The sequence below is a fragment of the Melanotaenia boesemani genome, chromosome 6 (assembly GCF_017639745.1).
Source record: "Melanotaenia boesemani isolate fMelBoe1 chromosome 6, fMelBoe1.pri, whole genome shotgun sequence".
NCBI classification, from domain to species: domain Eukaryota; kingdom Metazoa; phylum Chordata; class Actinopteri; order Atheriniformes; family Melanotaeniidae; genus Melanotaenia; species Melanotaenia boesemani.
The window spans coordinates 34,288,658-34,312,495 of record NC_055687.1 but is presented as its reverse complement, the minus strand read 5'-3'; the positions used below and the strand labels follow the sequence as shown (position 1 = coordinate 34,312,495).

General features: G+C 38.7%; 1 protein-coding gene across 2 annotated transcripts in view; it reads right to left on the bottom strand.

The window, feature by feature from the left end:
- Positions 1-22,899, bottom strand: part of snrka (SNF related kinase a) — a 28,899-nt gene extending 6,000 nt beyond the window's left edge. The window contains exons 1-5 of one of the 2 annotated variants that reach the window (XM_041988662.1): positions 22,435-22,899; positions 21,115-21,830; positions 14,762-14,903; positions 10,155-10,367; positions 1,267-1,401 (exon numbers count right to left, since the gene is read on the bottom strand). In XM_041988662.1, the coding sequence (XP_041844596.1) occupies positions 1,267-1,401; positions 10,155-10,367; positions 14,762-14,903; positions 21,115-21,703 (1,079 nt within the window). In that variant the 5' untranslated portion in view covers positions 21,704-21,830; positions 22,435-22,899. The remainder of the gene's footprint in view (positions 1-1,266; positions 1,402-10,154; positions 10,368-14,761; positions 14,904-21,114; positions 21,831-22,434) is intronic. The other variant, XM_041988663.1, reaches the window with a different exon arrangement.
- Between the last annotated feature and the right edge of the window lie 939 nt (positions 22,900-23,838).

Below are 23,838 nucleotides of genomic sequence, written 5' to 3'. Positions count from 1 at the left end.
CTGGTTGCTTTGCCTGTTTCTAATCACCGTTAGTGATTCTGTTGCTGGTGTAACTTGGGAATTTTAGCAAACTGTTGCTGAATCTGCTGTAAAAGACCAAATATATCAGGCTATGCACTGGAAACCTGCTCAGTATCTTGATTGTTATTAATAAAACAAGTGAATGTAGACATGTGGGTGCATCTACTTAAACAGCCATGGGGCCCATGTTCCTGTACCTCCCAACTCCCCATAACACTGACGATAGAAGAAGGGGAACTGAGGTGAGGACATAAAAACAGAGTGAACTGGTCCATTTAGGACTCAGAACTTTGTTTGGAATATCAGATTATGAACTCTGCGCGTGACCTGGTTTTAGTTTTAATCTGTGGAGTGAGCTCTTTAGACACTGGCTCAGTGTTTGTGCAGGTCTCTGTTGCTGTGTACACAGGACTGGAAAATCTGATGACTCATGTTTCTTCTTTTGTTTCGTTTTGTCCCAGAAATGGACTCATTAGACTCTTGTCCCTCATATTCACAAAGTACACATGTACAAAGGCCTGAATCTATCTCAGAACAACCTCAGTTCTCTGCTGGTAGATGTTTCTTTAAACTCATGTAAAACATTTCTTGGACTTAATGGACCGTGGGGAGCAGAGAGGGTAATGCGTTGGGAGTAATGCCATGTTTTACAAGCACAGCTGTCCTGATACAGCTCCTCAATCCCCTCTTCCTTTTTTGTTCCTCTCCTCTGACACTTCCTTTTATAACCACAGCATGGATGCTGGCAAGTAAGCAAAGGAAATAGTTTGACAGCAAAGAGATGAATTAAAATATGTTTCCTGCGTTAATAGGAACAGGATTAATGGCTAAAGTCAGACTTTTAGCTCTAATTTTAATAAGAAATTATAAGAAAAATTATATGAAATAATTAGAAAGAGACCAAAGCTTCGACTTAAAACATTATAAAGAATCTTTTGGAAGCCCAGACCATTTTTTTCTGCTCTGTTTCCTCTGATACCAGCAGGTGAAGGCTCAGTGAACCCAGAAATGGAAATTAAACCTTTGGAGATCTAACCCAGTCTTAAGTAATGTGTGACTGCTGTGCATTGTGGACCAAGATAGGTCAGTAATCCTCTTTGGGCTCTCATTCTGACTCAAATAACTTCATGTTAACAAGCAGTTATATTTAGTTAATAAAAGGTTTACATGAAAAATCTTAATTTCTCTAAAGGCATGGAGAAGACTGCTGACTCAAACACAGTCCGTGGTGGAGTCTTTCTTTACCTGAAGTGTGCTTTAATGTTGCTGGGGCTGGAGGAGCGCGTCTGGACCTCCTTCTCCTGCTTCTCCCTCAGGATCCTCTCTGCTAGCAAGTAGTATGTAGCTGTAATGTGGTTGTATTTGTTGGTCTCCAGAGCTCTGAAACAAAAGGTGACATGAAGATAACTGTAAATATGTTGGAGAGCATGAGAAATGAGGCATAACAGAGTGGAATCACAGAGGACAGGAACACCGTGACAACACAGCTGACAGATATTTACAATCATGACAACATCCACTCCCCGGCCACTTTGTCAGGTCCACCTATTCAACTGCTTGTTAACGCAAATATTTAATTAGCCAATCACATGGCAGCAAATCAGTGTATTTAGTTATGTAGACATGGTCAATGATGACTTGCTAAACTTCAATCTGAGCATCAGAATGAGGAGTCAACAGGAACTCCAAAAAGCACTGGTTCCAACCAAGGTCTGCAGAACAGCATCTCTGAACACACAACACATCCAGCCTTGAAGCAGATGGGCTACAGCAGCAGAAGACACACCGGGTGCTTCCTGTCAGCTAAGAACAGGAAACTGAAGCTACAATTCACACACACTCACCAACACTGGACAATAGAAGATGGAGAAACGTTGCTGGTCTGATGAAAGCATGGATCCACCCTGCCTAGTATCAATGGTTGGTGTGATGGCTGCTGGTAATGTAATGGTGGGGTGGATATTTTCTTGTCCCCCTTTCAGCCCCTTAGTACCAACGTGGTTTAACCACCACAACTACCTGAGTATTGTTGCTGACCATGTTTACATAACATGTTACTAGTTGAGATTCTTAATGCAGCTGTAATAATGACCCTGGTACTACTTACTGAAATAATGACCCTGGTACTACTTCCTGTAATAATGACCCTGGTACTACTTACTGAAATAATGACCCTGGTACTACTTACTGAAATAATGACCCTGGTACTACTTACTGTAATAATGACCCTGGTACTACTTACTGAAATAATGACCCTGGTACTACTTACTGTAATAATGACCCTGGTACTACTTACTGTAATAATGACCCTGGTACTACTTACTGTAATAATGACCCTGATACTACTTACTGTAATAATGACCCTGGTACTACTTCCTGTAATAATGACCCTGATACTACTTACTGTAATAATGACCTTGGTGCTTCTTCCTGTAATAATGATCTTGGTACTACTTCCTGTGATAATGATACTGGTACTACTTCCTGTAATAAAGACCCTGGTACTACTTCCTGTAATAATGACCCTGGAACTACTTCCCGTGATAATGATGCTGGTACTACTTCCTGTAATAATGACCTTGGTGCTTCTTCCTGTAATAATGACCCTGGAACTACTTCCTGTGATAATGATGCTGGTACTACTTCCTGTAATAATGACCTTGGTGCTTCTTCCTGTAATAAGGACCCTGGTACTACTTACTGTAATAATGACCCTGGAACTACTTCCTGTAAGAATTATCTTGGTACTACTTTCTGTAATAATGACCCTGGAACTACTTCCTGTAATAATAATCTTGGTACTACTTTCTGTAATAATGACCCTGGTACTACTTACTGTAATAATGACTCTGGTACTACTTCCTGTAATAATGACCCTGGTACTACTTCCTGTAAGAATGATCTTGGTACTACTTACTGTAATAATGACCTTGGTGCTTCTTCCTGTAATAAGGACCCTGGTACTACTTCCTGTAAGAATGATCTTGGTACTACTTTCTGTAATAATGACCCTGGTACTACTTTCTGTAATAATGACCCTGGTACTACTTACTGTAATAATGACCCTGGAACTACTTCCTGTAAGAATGATCTTGGTACTACTTTCTGTAATAATGACCCTGGAACTACTTCCTGTAATAATAATCTTGGTACTACTTTCTGTAATAATGACCCTGGTACTACTTACTGTAATAATGACTCTGGTACTACTTCCTGTAATAATGACCCTGGTACTACTTCCTGTAAGAATGATCTTGGTACTACTTCCTGTAAGAATGATCTTGGTACTAGTTTCTGTAATAATGACCCTGGAACTACTTCCTGTAATAATAATCTTGGTACTACTTTCTGTAATAATGACCCTGGTACTACTTACTGTAATAATGACTCTGGTACTACTTACTGTAATAATGACCCTGGTACTACTTACTGTAATAATGACCCTGGTACTACTTACTGTAATAATGACCCTGATACTACTTACTGTAATAATGACCCTGGTACTACTTCCTGTAATAATGACCCTGATACTACTTACTGTAATAATGACCTTGGTGCTTCTTCCTGTAATAATGATCTTGGTACTACTTCCTGTGATAATGATACTGGTACTACTTCCTGTAATAAGGACCCTGGTACTACTTCCTGTAATAATGACCCTGGAACTACTTCCCGTGATAATGATGCTGGTACTACTTCCTGTAATAATGACCTTGGTGCTTCTTCCTGTAATAATGACCCTGGAACTACTTCCTGTGATAATGATGCTGGTACTACTTCCTGTAATAATGACCTTGGTGCTTCTTCCTGTAATAAGGACCCTGGTACTACTTACTGTAATAATGACCCTGGAACTACTTCCTGTAAGAATTATCTTGGTACTACTTTCTGTAATAATGACCCTGGAACTACTTCCTGTAATAATAATCTTGGTACTACTTTCTGTAATAATGACCCTGGTACTACTTACTGTAATAATGACTCTGGTACTACTTCCTGTAATAATGACCCTGGTACTACTTCCTGTAAGAATGATCTTGGTACTACTTACTGTAATAATGACCTTGGTGCTTCTTCCTGTAATAAGGACCCTGGTACTACTTCCTGTAAGAATGATCTTGGTACTACTTTCTGTAATAATGACCCTGGTACTACTTACTGTAATAATGACCCTGGAACTACTTCCTGTAAGAATGATCTTGGTACTACTTTCTGTAATAATGACCCTGGAACTACTTCCTGTTATAATAATCTTGGTACTACTTTCTGTAATAATGACCCTGGTACTACTTACTGTAATAATGACTCTGGTACTACTTCCTGTAATAATGACCCTGGTACTACTTCCTGTAAGAATGATCTTGGTACTACTTCCTGTAAGAATGATCTTGGTACTACTTTCTGTAATAATGACCCTGGAACTACTTCCTGTAATAATAATCTTGGTACTACTTTCTGTAATAATGACCCTGGTACTACTTACTGTAATAATGACTCTGTTACTACTTCCTGTAATAATGACCCTGGTACTACTTCCTGTAAGAATGATCTTGGTACTACTTTCTGTAATAATGACCCTGGTACTACTTACTGTAATAATGACCCTGGTACTACTTCCTGTAATAATGACCCTGGAACTACTTCCTGTAATAATAATCTTGGTACTACTTTCTGTAATAATGACCCTGGTACTACTTACTGTAATAATGACCCTGGTACTACTTCCTGTAATAATGACCCTGGTACTACTTACTGTAATAATAATCTTGGTACTACTTACTGTAATAATGACCCTGGAACTACTTCCTGTAATAGTGATCTTGGTACTACTTTCTGTAATAATGACCCTGGAACTACTTCCTGTAATAATAATCTTGGTACTACTTTCTGTAATAATGACCCTGGTAATACTTACTGTAATAATGACCCTGGAACTACTTCCTGTAATAGTGATCCTGGTACTACTTACTGTAATAATGACCCTGGAACTACTTCCTGTGATAATGATGACCCTGGTACTACTTCCTGTAATAATGACCCTGGTACTACTTACTGTAATAATGACCCTGGAACTACTTCTTGTAAGAATAATCTTGGTACTACTTTCTGTAATAATGACCCTGGAACTACTTCCTGTAATAATAATCTTGGTACTACTTTCTGTAATAATGACCCTGGTACTACTTACTGTAATAATGACCCTGGTACTACTTACTGTAATAATAATCTTGGTACTACTTACTGTAATAATAATCTTGGTACTACTTACTGTAATAATGACCCTGGTACTACTTCCTGTAATAATGACCCTGGAACTACTTCCTGTAATAATGACCCTGGTACTACTTACTGTAATAATAATCTTAGTACTACTTACTGTAATAATGACCCTGGTACTACTTCCTGTAATAATGATATTGGTACTACTTCCTGTAATAATGACCCTGGTACTACTTCCTGTAATAATGACCCTGGAACTACTTCCTGTAATAGTGATCTTGGTACTACTTTCTGTCAAAGATTCATTCTATTGTTAATGTTTTTGTGGTTCATTGCTGTACTACTACATCTCATCAGCTCAAACATAAAAACTTCTGGTTATTCCAACCTTGGACATACAGAGGTCCCATGTGGGATTTCCTAGTACTATAAATAAAATATGAGTTAATTTTATGTGCAGTGTTAAAGTGACAGGTGGCTATTTCAATACTAAGGCTTATCAGCTAAGCTAGTCTGTACACATAGGCTACTGTTCATATCTTATTTTTATGGTAAACTGGCATCTAAATTATTTGCTGATAAAATCACACAATCATGTTTCAGATTAACATAATATGAGTAACAGAGTCTTGCTGGGACTTTTGTATTGAGTCTTTTGATGAGAGTCGGAGAGAGTAAAGCTCTGGACTGGTGGCTTGTAGTTGTGTGTAAATGTCGGTACATATAGAATATTGAGCTTTGGTGATTACTTAAACTACAGTATGTGTGTATATGTGACTGAAGTCTGACCTGCTGCTCTCTGTTACCCAAACATGACACTCTAACGCTCAGTGCAGCCAGTATGATTATAAGTTCTGCACATTAACTAAACTAATTAAGACCTCAGGGCTGCCGCCAGCATCTCTAAACACAGTCAGTGAGAACATTACAACATTCTCCAACTTGTGTATTTCTTCGTTCATAAATTTAGGCTGTTCGTTGGTCTTAATGCAGGGAAGACTTTATTTACCTCAGATGCAGAAGTTAGCACAAACAGTACATTTACCTCCACATTTCATCTGATCACATTTCCTTAAGACATCATCCTGTTTTATGACTTGTGTCTATTTAAAATGCTGCTAATACTATTTGTCCTAAATTTGAACTTAAATGCATTGATCTGACTGTTGATAAAAGCCAGAGGGCACAATCCTTTCCTGCTCTAACAAGCTCACTGTGAATGTCAGATTACTGGCTTTAGATAAAAGATAAGACTTTATTAATTCCACAAAGGGGAAATTTGTGTTACTACAGCCTACATACATACATAACTGTCTGCACACATACGAGGTGCATTGTGTGTGCGTGAAGTGGTGACAATGGAGGTAAAGTGTCCGAGTGACTCATCATGCGTTATAAAGTCTAACTGTCGGGATGAATAATCTACGAAAACGTTCCTTCCTGCAGCGAAGATGTTTTAGTTTCTGACTGAAGGAGCTGCTCAGCGTATCCTCGGTCTCATGCAGAGGGTGATAGGGGTTGTCCATGATGGATGTCAGCTTTGTTAACATCCTCCTCTCATCCACCTCCACCTCAGGCTTCAGAGGACATCCCAGCACAGAGCTTAACCTCGTACCAGTTTGTCAATCCTGTTCCTGTCCCGGTGGGTGCAACTGCTACCCCAGCAGACCACTGCACAGAAGAGGGCAGCTGCTACAACAAACCATAAAATGTCTTTAACAAAGTCCTGATGGAGTCGACTCTGGTCATTCTTATAAAGGACGTCCGTGTTTGTGAGGTGAACACCCAGGTACTTGTAAGAGTCCACTGTCTCAATGTCTTTTCCCTGGATATTCACCGGTGTGGTAGGGGGCGACTTCGAGCCACAAGTCTGTAGTGGCTTACACGACAGCTATTTACACTAAACAACATTTAATTTCACTTTCAAACAAAAATGAAATGCAACCTAACTTAGAATAATCAGTTTGGATAAAAAGACTTCTTCTTCATCGTGCTAAAACAGGTAGCCAGCAGGGTTAGGGCTAACTCTACTGAAAGCATTTTACTTCTTTTTAACCATGTTATGAAAAGCGAGGATGAGGAGGGGGTCGTCATTTGATTTAAATGCCAATTCTTAAACACTGGACCTTAAAAACTAGAAGTAGGCAGTTTCTTCCAATCAGTTAGTACTTTTGTAGTAGTAGATTGAGTACCTTAAATGTGCTTTGCACCAATCAGAAGTGCAAACAGGTCGTATTTATTTCAGAATGAGGGACAACTTTCTCCTCTCAGTACAGTCTTCCTCAAAATGATGAGAAATAGTGGAAGTGTACTCTACTAAAAATCCACAATATGATTAAGACTTGGTTTGAGGTTAAGGGGTACCTTGGAGATTCTCACTATTTAACAATTTTATCCAGTCTGGAGAAATGAAGATTTTACTTCAGTCAGAGCAGATTCTGGATTTCAGATTTATTCAGATAAGGGCAGTCAGGCCCTATATTTGTCTAACGATAGTAAAATGATGTCTTTTGAAGGACGAGTGAGAAAACAAAGCATGAAATAACTTTTTAGATACTTAATTGGAAGACACCTCCGTATTTGTTTATTTTTTTGCAGAGTTTGTTCTAAAGGGTTGTACAAGAAAAGGCCTAATGTCTGAATTTTACAAGCTACTGATGTGTGGGTCGCCTGGACCCTCTGAAGCTAAATCTTGGAGAGAGAATTTACAGTTCAGAGTTTACATCTGATGAGGGGGAAGTTGCTTGTAAGAATGCTCAAACAGCTAACACCTGTCTCAGGCTCTTGCTATATAATTGACCTACATTACTTCAGTAAAGCTGAATAAATGTAATAGTAATATTTCTGATTTTTACTTTAAATGTAGACAATTCAAGGGAAAATTCTTACATTGTGTGTGGAATTAAAAAGCAAAATTAAAAAGTTCTGAAATTAGGTCAAACATAATAGAAGAGATCTTATATCTGTTAGGCTGTTATCATCATAGAGTTTCATCTGAGGGAGGCAGAAAAAAATCCATATAAATTCATGTTTGCTGCAAGCAAAACGGATGATTGCACCATCATGGAAACTTGTACAGACCAGACTTTGGTAAACGGTTAAAGGAAAAATAACTTCCGATATGAAAGGAAAACAAGAGCTCCTTAAAAGAAATATGGGAACCTCTTAGTTATCTGGAGTTTTTTGGATCAGAAGAAGGTGACTGAGGAAGATTGACGGATGTAAATATTAACAATAGGGTTCAGGCCGAGCGGGACTCATTGTATGTGATCTATATGAAGGAGTAAAACTAGACGCTGATGATTACTCCCATATGAGAAACTTTTGTTTTTTGTCTGTTTAATCTTTAATCTTTTAATAGTTTTTTTAATAGGGCTGGGTATCGTCACTAACTTCCTGATTCGGTTGTGATTAAATCCGATTCGATATTGATTCATTTACAGTTAATTGTGTAACACCACTTGTTTTTCTTGATTATTAAAAAGATTCTCAGATAACTGTTTTTCTTTTATAAAACACATTTACTTGACAATCAAAATCAGTTATCTGGGAGTAATCAGATTACTGTAATAATCTGATCTGACACATCTACATTCATTTCTTAAAGTACCATAACAATACAGTGTTTCCCCAGATTCACAGCCAGAAATGTTGACCCTGATCAGCATGGTCTTTGAAAGGGTGTACTTGCATTATTATGGCACTGTCATTATATTAGTAAAAAATTGTTTCGAACTGACAACATTATCACTCTGGTCAATGTTATCGCTTATCGCAATAAAATACATCAAATGGTCCAAACTGAAACCTTTTTAAGGTTAATTTCCATCTACAACACTGTACAGCAGCTTTCTATAAATACACGTGGAAAATGGCTGCAGCAGAGGAGACCATGGCAGCCACTGACAGTAAATATTATTTCCTTTAATTGTCTTTGGCAGCATGAAAAAGCCAAAGACTACAGTTCTCATAACTGCTTAACAAGATTACACCGAGAACGCTGAGCTCAGTACAAACATCACAACCGATGATGATGTGTCTTCATCACACCAGTTAGCTTCTTCACAAAAGATGATGATTAACGTTGAAACAAGTGTGGACTTGTAATATGACCCCAAAATCAGCAGCTGCTCTCGGTTTTACTGCATCTAATGTTCTCTAATAAAACTGTGGTCTTCAGCATGTTGGAACACACCCGTTCCCTCTAATCGCTGCAGGGTAAAACACTCCTGCTTTTCAGCTGAAACATCTTCCAGTTAGTGTGCTTTAGGCTTCGCCTTAATGCTGCGTGTGTCATGTTACGAGGCCTCTTCTGCATCATTACAGCTAAATGAAACAGAAAACAGGCCAATTCATAATTTATGAAGACACAAAATGGGATGGTGGGAGAGCAAGGTGTCGAGTGTCATTGAATTTCAGAGAAAATCATTAACAGTAGAAGTTCTAGCTTTAAGGTTTATTTGTGGAAGTGTTCCTTAAATATTTTTATTATTTCATAATATAAATAATTTTTACATAATATTTCAATTAAAAAAGCTGCCCCCAACACCCTAATGTCACCTATAACTCATCCAGTCACTTTGGCTGTTATTTTGTAGAATCACGATTCTAGCAGATGATGGGGGAATATTTCCACTAAATAGCTTATGACTGGATCTTACCCAATAAAATGCTCATAGATGTGTGTGTTAATGGCTACCCACTGTTTTGTAATGATCCTGTAAAATAGTCAACATTTATATAGAACTTTTCAGGTCATGCTGACCTCTAAAAGCACTTTAAGTCCCATCATACAACCTCAACCTTTGTCTTCTTCATACACTCCCTCAGAGGTAAGATGATGTTGAACTATGTCTTGTGTGAGCTATGTATTATAATTTGGACACAAAACAGTAAAAGAAAGCAGAACTTACTCGACTATGGCCTCTCGGTCAGCTATGTCTCCCAGCACCATGCGCTGGATGATGCTGTTGTGCTCCTCTTCGGACAGATTCCTGTGAGAGACCAGAGGAGTGTTGTACTTGGTGGCCGGAGATGGATCGACCCCCTGCAGCCAAGCGTGAGTCTCGATCTCCTCCAAGGAGGCTCGGCACTTGGGGTCCCTCTGAAGCATGCGGTCTATTAGACTGAACATAAACAAGAAAAAGAGATCAGACAGTATTGTTTTCATTGTGGTTTTCATCTGGCCAGCTGGACGTGTGGTTCAGGTTGGCGTTGGTTCTTTCTGACAACTTGTTTAACGATGCCTGAAACAGGATGTTATTTACTAAGTGAAGCTGAAGACGAGTGAAGTGAACCTGTCAGAACTCAAGACTAATGATAACTTTCTGCATAAAAGTACTAAAGACAAGCAAGAAAAGACTTAATCCAGACTCAGAACATAAGAGTTCAGTTGACGGTAAAAGTTCTGACAGCAGTCATTTGGTTTATGTGCCACCAGACTTCAGGCTGGATGCTTTCCTTTTATGGAGTCGTCAGTGTTTCAGCTCCCAGCCTGACTAGAGCTTGTTGGCCCAGTACAGTCTAATCCATTTCATTGATGTGACACACTGGGGGCAAACACAGGCACTGAATATATGGTGTGTAATGTACAAAGACAGACTGTGTGTGAGATGTTTACTTTGGCAGAGCTCAGGATGTCAGACTGAAGCTGGTCAGATGGCAGCTTAAATCCCACTGAAATGAAACTGCTCAGAGCGGAAATTGCATTTTTACAGGACTAGATAGGAACCTAATTAGAAGATGTGCATGCATCTATATGCACGTTATCTTCACTTTTTATATGAAAAAACAAAAACTGGCCTTTTTCTCTTTTTGCATCCTAAACATTGTAGGTTCATCATCCACTTATGGGATTTTAGTGACAAAATGAAAGAAGACATTGGGTACTTAATATACAAACCATTACTGATAACATCTGCAAACACACTGACACATTCTGTGTAGAGTAAATAGAAGAAGCTAAGCAGCATTTACCTCAATTCCTCAAGTATAACTGTTAGAAAGTGAAGTCAGATCATGGTGATGGAAGCTAAAGGTTAAAACGCTCCACAAATCTGCAACGTCGGTCATTCTGGAGACGAAGCTAGCCAGGGTCCTTAACTTTATTATATATAACGTGGTGTAAAGGTAATATTTGACTGTGCACAAATGTCTCACATTTCACATCATTTCCTTGATTTTATTCTGTACCGCTGGTGTCGCCGTTTCCCACTTTTCCAGATTTTGTGTTTATGGGAGGGTCAGAGTTGATGTGGTGGTAGGAACATTGGTTTTTATAAATCCCAAAAGTTGACTATAATGGCGTACGCCAGTGTCTGTACCCAGCTTTATAAATGACAGTGGAGTGGAGCCAATCTGATGAGTTAACATTATTTTAGTACAGAAGCAGTAACAAGCTAACGTTTATGCCGCTGGGGCTCTAAGCTCGTTGCTAACATAGATGCTAACCTTTGCTTCATATTACAGTGTCTAACCTCTCCAGGTGTATTTTAAGGTGGCTGATGGTGGAAGAATATGGTGGATCCAGCCATAAACGTTGCAGTTTGCTGCTCTTATACTGGTCCCTTTTTATTAAGTTTTAAATACCCACAAAATACAGCGGTGCTGAAGCTGCATTCACCCGTGCTGTTTGTCAATGTTTTGATTGAGTGCGCGTGCATTGCGGACAGGTCTGGTTGTCTGAAGTTACGTTTAGAGAAATGACAGCAGACAACATAGGCAGTAGATAGGAGATCAGAGAGATTAGACTTCTATAAGACCCAAAATTTGCTGGATTTGTTGCTACTCCTGCTTTAACAAAGAGTCGCTATAAGGGTCTAAATATAGCGACAGAGATGCTAAGTTGGCAGCTTTGGGGTGCAATGGCAGCGGGTTTACTTGCGGTATTTACCCAGCTTCACTATTGGAACATATGAATCAGTTTGTTTGTTTTTGTTTTGTTGAAGCCGAAATCAACATTCTCTATGTTGTACAACCACTCTCTGCTTCACACTCCCATGTTTCAGATGATTAGCTGAGCTCCACAGAGCAACACTGCTCGGCCTGGAAACGTGTGATTATGTGATATCACAATATTACATTTTCTAACGGTGTCAAAAGCTATACCGGTATTGCCCGCCACTACTGCAGCCCCCCGTCTGTGTGAAGTCACCTGAACTGAATTCAAGTCTTCTGCAGAAGTTCAGCAGTAGCTAAGAGGCTAAAAATGCCCCCCAAAATGAAGAAATTCAATGTTATACGGCTCTAGAAAAAATGAAAAAAGCTGCATTTGTTTCTGGTGAGAATTTACTGGCTGACATGGAAGAGAGTCACCAGAAAACCAGGGCAGCCTCCATCAAAAGAAAAAACCAAACAAAAACATTTCTTGCTGATGGAACAACGGATACGAGACTGACGTTAAATGAAGCTGACCCCGGTTTAAATCCCGGCCTAGAGCCCTTTTCTGCAGGTCACACCCTCCTTCTCTGACCCTCTTTCTCTGTTAAGCAACTGGCTTCTTAGTTTAAAAAAAACCAAAAAAAAAAAACCTTACAATTAAAAAATAAATGGGATATTTTCATTTGAACTTCATTCATTCGTTCATTCTAAAAATGAACAGAATCTGGATAAAATAAGTGTGATTTCATTGGGTTCTGTGAGAGGTGTAGCTGCAGAGCACCAACAATGCTGTCCAAGACACTGCCCCCCCTTAAGATTATTTAAATTAGTCAAAAGCTTGCATGAACTCTCAAGAGACAAAGTTGTGATATGAGCAAAGAGTCAGAACAAGCTCTATGTTTGATTTTTTTGTTTAATAAGTTTTCTTAATGAAATATTTAAAGACACTTAGAGGACAGTGGATACATGAAAAGACCAGGTGATGGCACCTTTAAAGTTCGGGATATGTTCCTGCTGTGGAGCACATTGTACACTTGCTTCAAAGCTCATCCATTTTGTTTGCTAGTGACCTGAAATTTCCCAAAACAACTGAGGAAAGAAGTAACTTGAACTTCCACAGCTTTTTCTCTTCTTTTTCTCTCAGGATTTGGTATGTTATTTCATTCATAATTCTGAGTTCATTCATTTTTTATACTGCTCATTGCAATTCAGGGCTGCAGGGAAGCTGGAGCCAATCCCAGCAATTAGCAGGCGAGAGGCAGGTACACCCTGAACAGGTTGCCAGTCTATTGCTGGGTTATGGAGCTCAATCATCTGATCCTTCTTATAAACAACTCTTCCAGTGAAAGGTTTTCACATCATAACAGATGAGAAAATGTGTAAGTTTCTGTGGGTAAATTTCAGAAAAACTAACCAAAATACCACGTGCATGTTTATGTATTTAAATTGAAGTGGTACACCTAACTGTTGACCACATGTGCACCAGTGCATAGATAGGAAGAGCCGGTGTTGCCTCTTAGCGTCTTTGTCACTGTATTTAAACCAGTATTCAGACCCCTCTAGACACTATTTTTCAAAAACAGGCAACTATAGACAAATAAAAAAAAATTTTTCTGGTGTTACTGAGACTTTTGGAGACTCTTAATGTAAAAGCACATTTTGTTTTCACTCTTCTCGTGCTCTGTTTACACCACAAAGTTTCCATAATGAATACTCCATGCAGGAGTAAACACAAATACGACCTGAATCGATGTAGCTCACATGCCAGGCCTCTAGTGGGCAGTGAAACTTTGCAACGACACACCCAGGTGTGCCGAATCCTCATAAGACCGGAAAATACAACAACAGAAGTGTTGCTTGCCAACCGCTATGCAACCAATGCGTCTTCACAGACAGCATAAATACTCTACCAGAAACTGGTTTTCCTTCAACAGACCAAATGAAACTAAACAGCTGCAGCAGCACAAACCTGACACGGAGGTCCGCCATTGTTGTTGCTGTGCTTTCCGCTGGCTGAGTAGGGTCCGAGTATGCAAGTACAAGATGGCACGAAATACGTCATCGTCCCAAAAAGATTCCAGTTCCAGTTTACGCTGACGGGACTCACCTTGAGCTGCAAGGACATTTCACTCTGGAGGCCATTGTTAAATCTTTGTGGCTTTATCCACCCAAAAGCTCTGTTACTGTGTAAATGAGAGGCCAGAACGCAACAAAACGTTTGCGTTTTACCATCTCAGCGTCTCAGCGCCTACAGTGCTGCTATAGGCACCTGCACCATCACCAAAGCAGTCATGGTTGAGCCTCCTCCTGCTCTCCCTCCCAGAACAAAATGTGCGACTCATTTTCAGCCTGATCTGTGACTGAAAATGAATCAGGCTCACACGAAGCTGCTGCTGGCTGATCCCGCTCTGGCTTACAGTCAGATATTTATGTATACTAATGCTTTTATAAGATTTTATAGGCCTAAATTTAAGGTTAAAAACCATTTAGCAATCTTAGCATAATCATACAGAAGACTTTACCAAGAATTATATGCAAGGTGTGACGAGAAGCTCTCAACAGAAACTACAAGAAAAAACAAACAATGGACGAAGTCTAAAAGTTGACGCTGAATGAAGGGAGAACTGTGATCATCACTCACTCCTTGCAGGCACCGGAGACGTGGGCTGGTACAGTGTATTTACAGTCCATGATCATGGTGAGGGTCTCACTGTCGTTCGCTTCCTGGAAGGGTGGCTGGCCACATACCAACATGAACAAGATGACTCCAAGACTCCAGATGTCTGCATAAAGAGACAGAAAAAGGTACAACATTAATCCATAATTTATAATGCAAAGCTCCATAAACTGTAAACACGTTTGCTCGGAGAGCTGATAAATCAGTGAGTAGTTTAATCTCCTTCGATGGGTTGCATCATGACATCCACGCAGGTCAAAAGTATATTTGTGTTTTAACTGGTTTCATTCTACAGTTCTGGTGGTAAAATCATCTACACTAGTAGGAACAAGCTATTTAAGATTAAACACATGAGTAAAAAGGATTTCTTACTCTATTTCTTCAAAGTTGTCCAAATAATATTCATACTTGTACAGGCCACTGAGACATATTTACAACCACCACTTTATCTTCGTTAACCTGACTGTTTGTAGTTTGTACTGTCCAAATAGTAAAATCTACTACAGCAGAGCTGGATGCAGCTCTGAATACACACATCAGATCCATACACTGTGTACAACAGCAGCAATGAATTTTTGTTTTCTGCAAAAAGCACCTGGCAAGAAATTTCATTTTGAAATGACAATTTTCATGAGATTTGTTTATTCTCTGTGCTGTTCCTATGCACACAAAGCGAAAACATATCAGTGTCTGAAAGAGGCAGAATGAATGAGTTTGATGGCTAACAAACACCTGAATAAAAAAATCCCATAATTATGTTTGTAGCTCAGTAATGTGACTAAAAGGAAAACAGGAATCTCTGAAATGCTCCTTTAATACCCAGTCATCCTTCTGATCTGTTGCCAACGAACCTAATTAGTTGTCAGACGCTCCTCCAATTGTTGGATTTGTACCAGTTACTTTCCAGCCTTTTGTTGCCTGTTTCACCTTTAAATTTTAAATGAGTTCATTTTTTCCAAGAGATGGTAAAATGTCTGATATGTTGTTTATGTTCTACTGGGAATAAAATATGGGTTCATGTGATTTGAAAACTATAGCATCCCAGCTTTTTATAAACAGAGGTTGAATTCATATATTTTTTTATTTGTTTTAAACTTTTCATTTGTGAATAAAAATTGAACAGCACTGTTTTGAGTTGTACTTTTCTAGTCATGTTGACCACCCAAAGTGCTTTTACACTGTCACATTTACCCATTTGCACACACACTCATACAGCACTTCTGTAGTTATACTTTATTTTTAACCGTCACACACCGCATCATGGGGTTCAGTGTCTTGCCCAGGGACACTTCAGCACATCGTCTGAGGAAGCCAGGAATCAATGCTCCTCCACCTGAACTACCGTCATTAATTTACATTTTAATTATCATTTTTCAACTCAATATTACCTGAAGTATCACTACTAGAAGCACAGTCGACTGATACTAATCACCAATAACATAATATGTAATAACAACTACTAATGTACTTTTTAAACAACATCCCATAAAAGCAAAAAATTCACAGACACGGTCACGACTTGACAGCTGCTCATTTACTTCTTAGTTATTAAGACCAACTTAGAGCTTGAACAACATGGTTTTCATGTGGTTTAAAATGAGTATATTTTATGAATTACAAACACCAGATGATAAAGTGGAAATAAAAATAAAGACTTTTCCTTCTGGACTTAAAAAATATTTTTCATTTTGTTTTTGTGTATGACCAAACCACCAGTCCAGGACATGAGGTCTGGAAAAGTAAACAAAAACAGACACGAGCTGAAATTTTTACGTTTATAATCGAAATGTAAGAGTTTTATCAATGACCTGCATTTAAAACTGAGCTACAGCTGTTAAGAAGCAGCCTTGATAATGCTACTTACTCTGTTCAATGTGTGTGTTTTAATGACTCTCTCTGACTCCACATCTGTCCGTCACTCAGTTCAGACACATTAACACTAGTTTAGACATTTATTGAAGTTCTCTTCACTCTTTAGTCCAGTATTGCTTGCTGTTAAAATCTGCTGCTTGTGGAGCGGGCAATATCAAATATCTCAACGATCATAAAAATAATCAGGATCATTTTGATCATAATCTGTTGTACTATTTTACACGCTTAAATCATGTTCGCTGTTTGAATCAAATAAAAATCCATATCCACTTCACTATATACCAGGCTCCTATGTACCCTGTGTATGTGTGTGTGTTATAAGGGTGTAATGAATGTCAAGTGAATTCATCTGTCCATGTATGTGTACTTATTCAAGTATGCAGATCTCTGCGGTTACTAGATTTCACCCAGGAAAATACATGCATGCATGTAGATGAAGATTTGCTCCAGCAGTAACCCGACAGATCAGCAGCGTGAGAAGCAGGAACCAGGACGGTTAACAACCTCCTGTAAGAACATTCCTAACAGACATTAGAGCAAGCTGCTTCAGGAAATACTGATGTACAAACAGCTTAAGGGCCATCTCCAATCCAATTTAGCAAGGCAGATCAATTCAAGCTGAAAATGTCAGACAGTCCTTTTACATATTGATAGTTCAGAATTTATTTCCATGATGGGGATTTTTAAGTAATCAAGCACAAACAGGTTGGGAGAACTGGGCTGTTTTCATGGAGAAGTAAAAACAAATCTTTTGTTTTCTGCAGAATCAACTAAAACAGATTCTAAAATGCTTTTAGCTTCCAGGCTCAGCCTCGAATAAACCATCTCTACAAGTAACTGGTGGCAGACTGGCTGAACTACAGCTTTTGTCATGGCTTTTCTAGGTTAGTACAAATTGTAGGACTCACCCTCTGGCTTAGCACTCCAGTTTACAATCAAACAAAGAGACAAATGTCGGACTGAATGCTTTCAAGTATACTTATTTTGAGTCCACATAACTGAATGGTTTTTTTGTTGTTTTTGCTTTGGATTTCATCTCCAGTACCAAATTACAAACTGAGGACACACCTGTGTTCCACCGACATGCTGATGGCCACTGCAGCTACAGCTCCAACCCTGTGAAGCTCTGTTCTCCTGTCAGTCAACCGCCAGCCACACGTAGTTTAAAAGATAATTCAGTTCAACTTCTTCAACTTCTTGGAAAGCAAATGGCATCAGTCTGTTTTGGAAAGTCCTGCTCTCTGCAACCCGTTTCCTTGCAGAGATTAACGGACACACGGGAGAAAAAACTTTTTATCAGTATCAACGATGAAGACTGGGAATATATTTGGATATAAGCTAAATTAATTTAGGTTTGTAACTGTGCACAGCATTAAAGCTCAGGCTCATACAGAGGATGTGTATATATGTATGTATAATCCGCACTGCTCTCTTCTGTTGTATGATTAATGGAATACGTTTCTCCAAACCTTTGAACAGTAAATTAAATATGGTAAAATTAATGTACCGAATATGGAGTAAAATAAAAATGAAAATATGGGTGACGAATGGACAAAAAAGTCAGATTTAGGCCACTTTTGCCTGCAGGGTGAACTAGAGCCCAATCGGTATGGATTTTTTGAGGCTGATTCCGATATTTGGTAGAAAAAATGTTTCCACTAACCAATCAATCAGCTGATTAATTAAAAAAATATGTATGAATAAAATAACTTACTTTATTATAAATTTGCATTGTGAATTTTTCTTTCTATGGAGCGTGCATGAATAAAGCTGCTAGTTGTACTGATGAATTTATCTTTAGTTAGGACACAGGTGTATTCTATATGTAAGCAATATAATGAGTGAAGTTGCTGGAAAAACATTATTTATGCAGACCCTCTGGTGGAAACAGGGATTTATACAGTTAAACACAACTGTATGTGCTTTCTGTTTTTTTTTGTTTTTGTTTGTTTTTGTTCTTAGTAATATACAGAGTTGGTATCTCTTAAGTCATGACCATTGATTGGAAGGTTTTGCTTATTTTGGACCACTGACGACATGAAATGAGAAGAGACGGCCTGAGACTTGTTACTGTCGGCACTCTTTACTAAAAACCACGATGGTGGTTGAACACATTGAAACCAACAGTCTGGCAACGGTGCACAGTTTATATGCTGAAATAAAGAAACTCCCAACTTCAGCTGTTTTCTGTGTTTTCATCTCTGCGTTTCGGTCCTCATCTCGCTCCAGTCCTGTTCATTAAAATAACCACATTTTTAAAAACTCCCTTCAGAAAACACCAAAACACAATCCCCAATGTCCTAGCAGTGCAGAGACGGCTGGTAGGATTTTCTTTTGGTGGCTCCCTCTTTTACTCATTTTCATGGCCAGACACACATAATTAATTTAAACACACCAACAGTGGGCCTTGAAGTCTTCAGGACCTGTTTGCTCAGCTTCTGCTTAATCAAATTTGTACACCATATTAAATCTATTTTTGGCACGTAAGTTATATTTGCTTGGCTAATATAATCCATCTATTTTTATTTTCTAGCTTGTTGCTGTTTGCATACATATAAAGTGCAAAGGGAATGAAAATACAGCACAGGCACATGCTTCATTTACATGAAGTCCTTCCATTGTTACAGTATCCTCTGAGTTGAAATGTCTGCAGGCTAAAAAGGGTGATAGATCAAATCTAATACAGCTGCCTCTTCTCTCCAGTCCTGCTTATAGAAAGAATGCATTCGCATGCTTCCTAAAGTTGTATTAAATCTCTATCTTTATGTGATGATTGGATCATAAATACAGGGTAATTATCAGTTTATTTTTATGAACAGAGACTTAACCAGTTTGTTCATACTTATATTTTTGTATTAAGTTTTATTAATTAAATTGGCTCTGTCTTATAAATTTAGCATATTGAACTGTTATATTTATTTATGCTGTTTCTTGGTTTGACCGAACAGTTTTTATAGTTTTATCTCGTTATTTGTAGGTTACAATTGCATTAGGGCGGCTTTAATATAAAAATGAAATTCAGTCTGATCTGGTTATTCATACATGCCAAGTATCTAAACTGTGGAACCACTAAGCCAGACTACAGGAACTAGCCGAGACTTGTGCAGGTTGCATCTTGCAGTTGGTGCGAGAAGCCTATCATATCTCAACTTTACGTCCTCGTCTCAGAATATAGAGGAGTTCCTATTAAAGTTATCTCATGTGGTAATTCTCCATCTCATGCTATAAATATATTTCTCAGTGAAAACTGAACAGAAGCTGGAATTTAAGATTAAATTGTAAACCACAGAAAAACCACATTTATTTTTTTTAATCGTTCAGCCCTGAGTGAAAGGAGGAAACATGGAGAATAGGTTTCACCGCCTTCAGGATAACAATCAGCTTTGTACATTAAAGTGAAAGTAAATGTTCAATGACTAACTTAAATTAAGCTGCGTCAAAGCTAGCCAGAGTTTTTTTTCTGTGTTTCTAAATTCTCTAGTCAGATTAAAAAGAAATGTTCAAAACCAATCTTATAATGCTGTTTCCTGAAAGAAGCCTCCTAAGTCCAGGTAGAGCTCCCGTAGCCTTTTTTAATATGTTTCCTCTATAATTAGTTAATATGTAGTATTTATTTGTTGTTTACAGAGCAGAGGGGATTTACTTTACATGGTTTCTATGTTATTTTGTTATGTTGGCATCAAAAGATAGAAATAAATAAAACAAAGACCTATAAAGTGTGTTCCTGTGGTTTAAGTGGTAATAATTGTAATTATTTCTCTGGCAATATTCATACCAAGAAACTCTATAATCGTGACATCTCACCATAATATGGTCATGCTACAGATTTAGCAGAATAACAAGAACAACAGCTGACAAGGACGGCAAATATGAGTGAGTGGAGAAATAAATAAATACAGAAATATTTCACCATTCAGTCAGCAGTAGGCCTATAGCTAGGTACATCTTACTGACCAGATAACTTAGACTTAGCTATCCGACATAAAATATATGGTTTGATGTCATGTCATATAAGGTGATATCATGGAAGGACTGCCTGCACCCTGTCAATCTTTATGGAAAAATCAATTAGACAATTAATTTAATGTAAGAGGACACCCACGAACATCAATGCTAGTAGAGCTGACCTTGTTCTTCGTGGCACAGCAGTCAGCAGAATGATTACTGTCAAGCACTGTTAGCAGCATACAGTTGGAACACCAAACGTGATGTTTAAAACAAGCCTGAAAGTGAATGCTCTGTGGTTTATAAGTTGGTGCCACAGGCAGAAAGCCTCCCCACTAGAGCACAAAATAGTCTCTGAAGCATACAAAATGACTACTCTGCATGTGTGAGACAAATATACAGGCCGTAACTCACATCCTGTCTATAACTTTCCACAAACTTCATTTTAATTAACAGCATTACTCATTTCATTACTGTATCATTACTCATGTTTCACATACCTACAGCCGGAGCATCATACTCATCACCCAGCAGTATTTCTGGTGCAGAGTACGCCAAAGATCCGCAACTGGTGGTCAGCTTTTTCCCTGGTTGAAACTTGTTACTGAAGCCAAAGTCAGTGAGCTTAACCAGTCCTTGTTTTTCAAAGAACACAACATTCTCCGGCTTGAGGTCCCTGTGAACCACATGCAGGCGATGGCAGTAGGAGATGGCATGAACAATTTGAGCAAAATACTTCTTAGCCAGCTCTTCATTCAGGCCCTCCTCATGCTTCATGATGTAGTCAAACATATCCCCTCCATCTCCTAGCTCCAAGATTAGGTAAAGCTTTGTCTGAGTGTCTATCACTTCATACAGGCGCACAATGTTGGGGTGTTGCACCAGCTTCATGCAGCGGACTTCCTGGAAAAGGTGGCCTGTCGCCACAGTGTCCAGCTTTGTCTTGTCGATCACCTTAACTGCCACTTTCTCCCCCGTGAAGACGTGGCGTGCTAGCTTGACCACGGCGAAGTGGCCACGGCCCAGTGTCTTGTCCAGGTCGTACAAGCCAGCAATCTTGCCATCATAACCCCGTTTGAAGCCTGCCATAACTGGAGCTGATGATGGGGCAAGGTGAGCCCCTGCTGTGAGTAGGGGCAGGTTGGTGGGGTCTCGCGGGTCCAGCTTATTTCACTTCATCAAAGGCTGAAGAAAAACAACCCATGGCTCCAACTTCCTAATATTGTAGGACACACAAAATGACAGACATCTTAACTGAAATTACATGCATGACATTACACACACTAATACAACTGAAAGAAGAAAGTTCCCAGGCTCCCTTTCTTGTAAATAGTTAAGTATTATGAAAGAATTATATGGGTTAAACTGATGAACATTTCAAGCGATAACTAGCTAACGCTACACACCTTTACATTACCCTGCACGCCCATTTCTGGATGTTGTGAGGAGGCGTTGTACTTGTTTTGAAATGGATGTCTGCTGCACAACGATATAAGCTAACTCATATTTCATGTACTGCTTTTCACCATTTCAATTATGTACATTATCTTTTCTTAATAACAATAATATAATAAAATAAGCACCTTGCTTCCACGTGAAAACTGGGCAAAGTGGTCCTGGGGTCAACAGTTGTAACGGGCCCAGCCACAACTGGCACAATGAATTAACGTTAGCCTAACGTTACTACAAGCTAGCTCGTTGTTCATTGATTTTTCAAGCGCTGGCTTACTTTGTGCCTGTCGTTAACTGTTATCGTTTCTAACCACTAGACCGACATGAGCTCATTTAAGAGGCAATCTCTACATAAACGTATTCTTTACCTTAAAGCGTGTGCCACACAGGTACGCCGATGCTGCTGTAAATATCAGCCAGCTAGCACCAGTTAGCATGTAGCCTTTAGCAAGCTAAAGTTAATGCGGGTCGCTCAGCTCACCTCTGCAGCTTCTCTTTAGTAAACATAAGCCCCTTGTTCAGGATATTCTGGGTACCTAGAGTCGCTCTTGGGTGTCTGCTGAAGCCTTTTTAAATTTATCAGAGAAGACAATGGTGGCACGGCTTCTTCGTGGTTACCGCGGCACTCAAAAGGTGCCCGTGCCCGGGGTGCATCTGTAAATGAAGAATTGCATTGCTGATAATAGCAATCCTACTCGGTATGTTTGTATCCTCCCAACCGAGTCGGTGGGACTGAGATGCTACTTTCAGATGCCGAAGATATTTTTAAGAGTTTTCCCCCCTCATAATAAGTAAAGGACATCATACGCATTGCAAAGTTATCTTCACTGTTTTAGAGAGAGAGAGGGAGGGGAGGGGAGGGGAGGGGAGGGGATGCGGAAAAATGACTTTCTGAGACAAAACGCTAATATTTTATTTAAAATTATCACAAGTGATCTGTTTTTCTTTACTAAAACAGCGCAGATGACGAAGGTTGTTTCTCATTTTAATCTTTAATTGCTGTTCTTATTTGAAACCCAACCAAAGTAGTTGATTTAGTATATGTCAGGACAAACTTAGATTAATACGAGGGTGCCTTGAAGGCAACAGAAGGAACCGGAGCATCACCAACCGCGTTCAGCCATTCAGCTCTGACGTCTAACAAGGGTTTTAAACGAGACTGCAGCAACATCACACTCACAGAAATAGCACTTAGCATGATATCGTTTATATATATATATATATATATATATATATATATATATATATATATATATATATATATATATATATATATATGTGTGTGTGTGTGTGTGTGTGTGTGTGTGTGTGTGTGTGTGTGTATGATAGAAATATATATATACATATAGATAGATATATTGTTATTGATATATTATAGATACAGATACTGTACAGATATGTGTAATATGTAATTTAATGGGACAGTGCAAAAGTCTTTTTAATACAGTGCACAGTGACATCTAGTGATAAAAAAGAGGTATATGCTTTGGGCTATTATTATTATTATTATTATTATTATTATTATTATTATTATCAGTATTATTAATAATAATAATAATAATACAATGCTTTCTTACAGTCTCCTTTATTGGCTGAGAAAATTTGTTATGAATTTGACCATCCTTTCAGTATTTGATCTGTGTACAACACCCACTTTGTCACTTTGTGTGTGTTGTGATCCTTGGTCAGCCTTTTCTCAGCTGGATTGTCCTACAAAACCTGTGTAAAAAGTGCTCACTTACTTTTGCATACAAAAATTTCAGACATTGTGA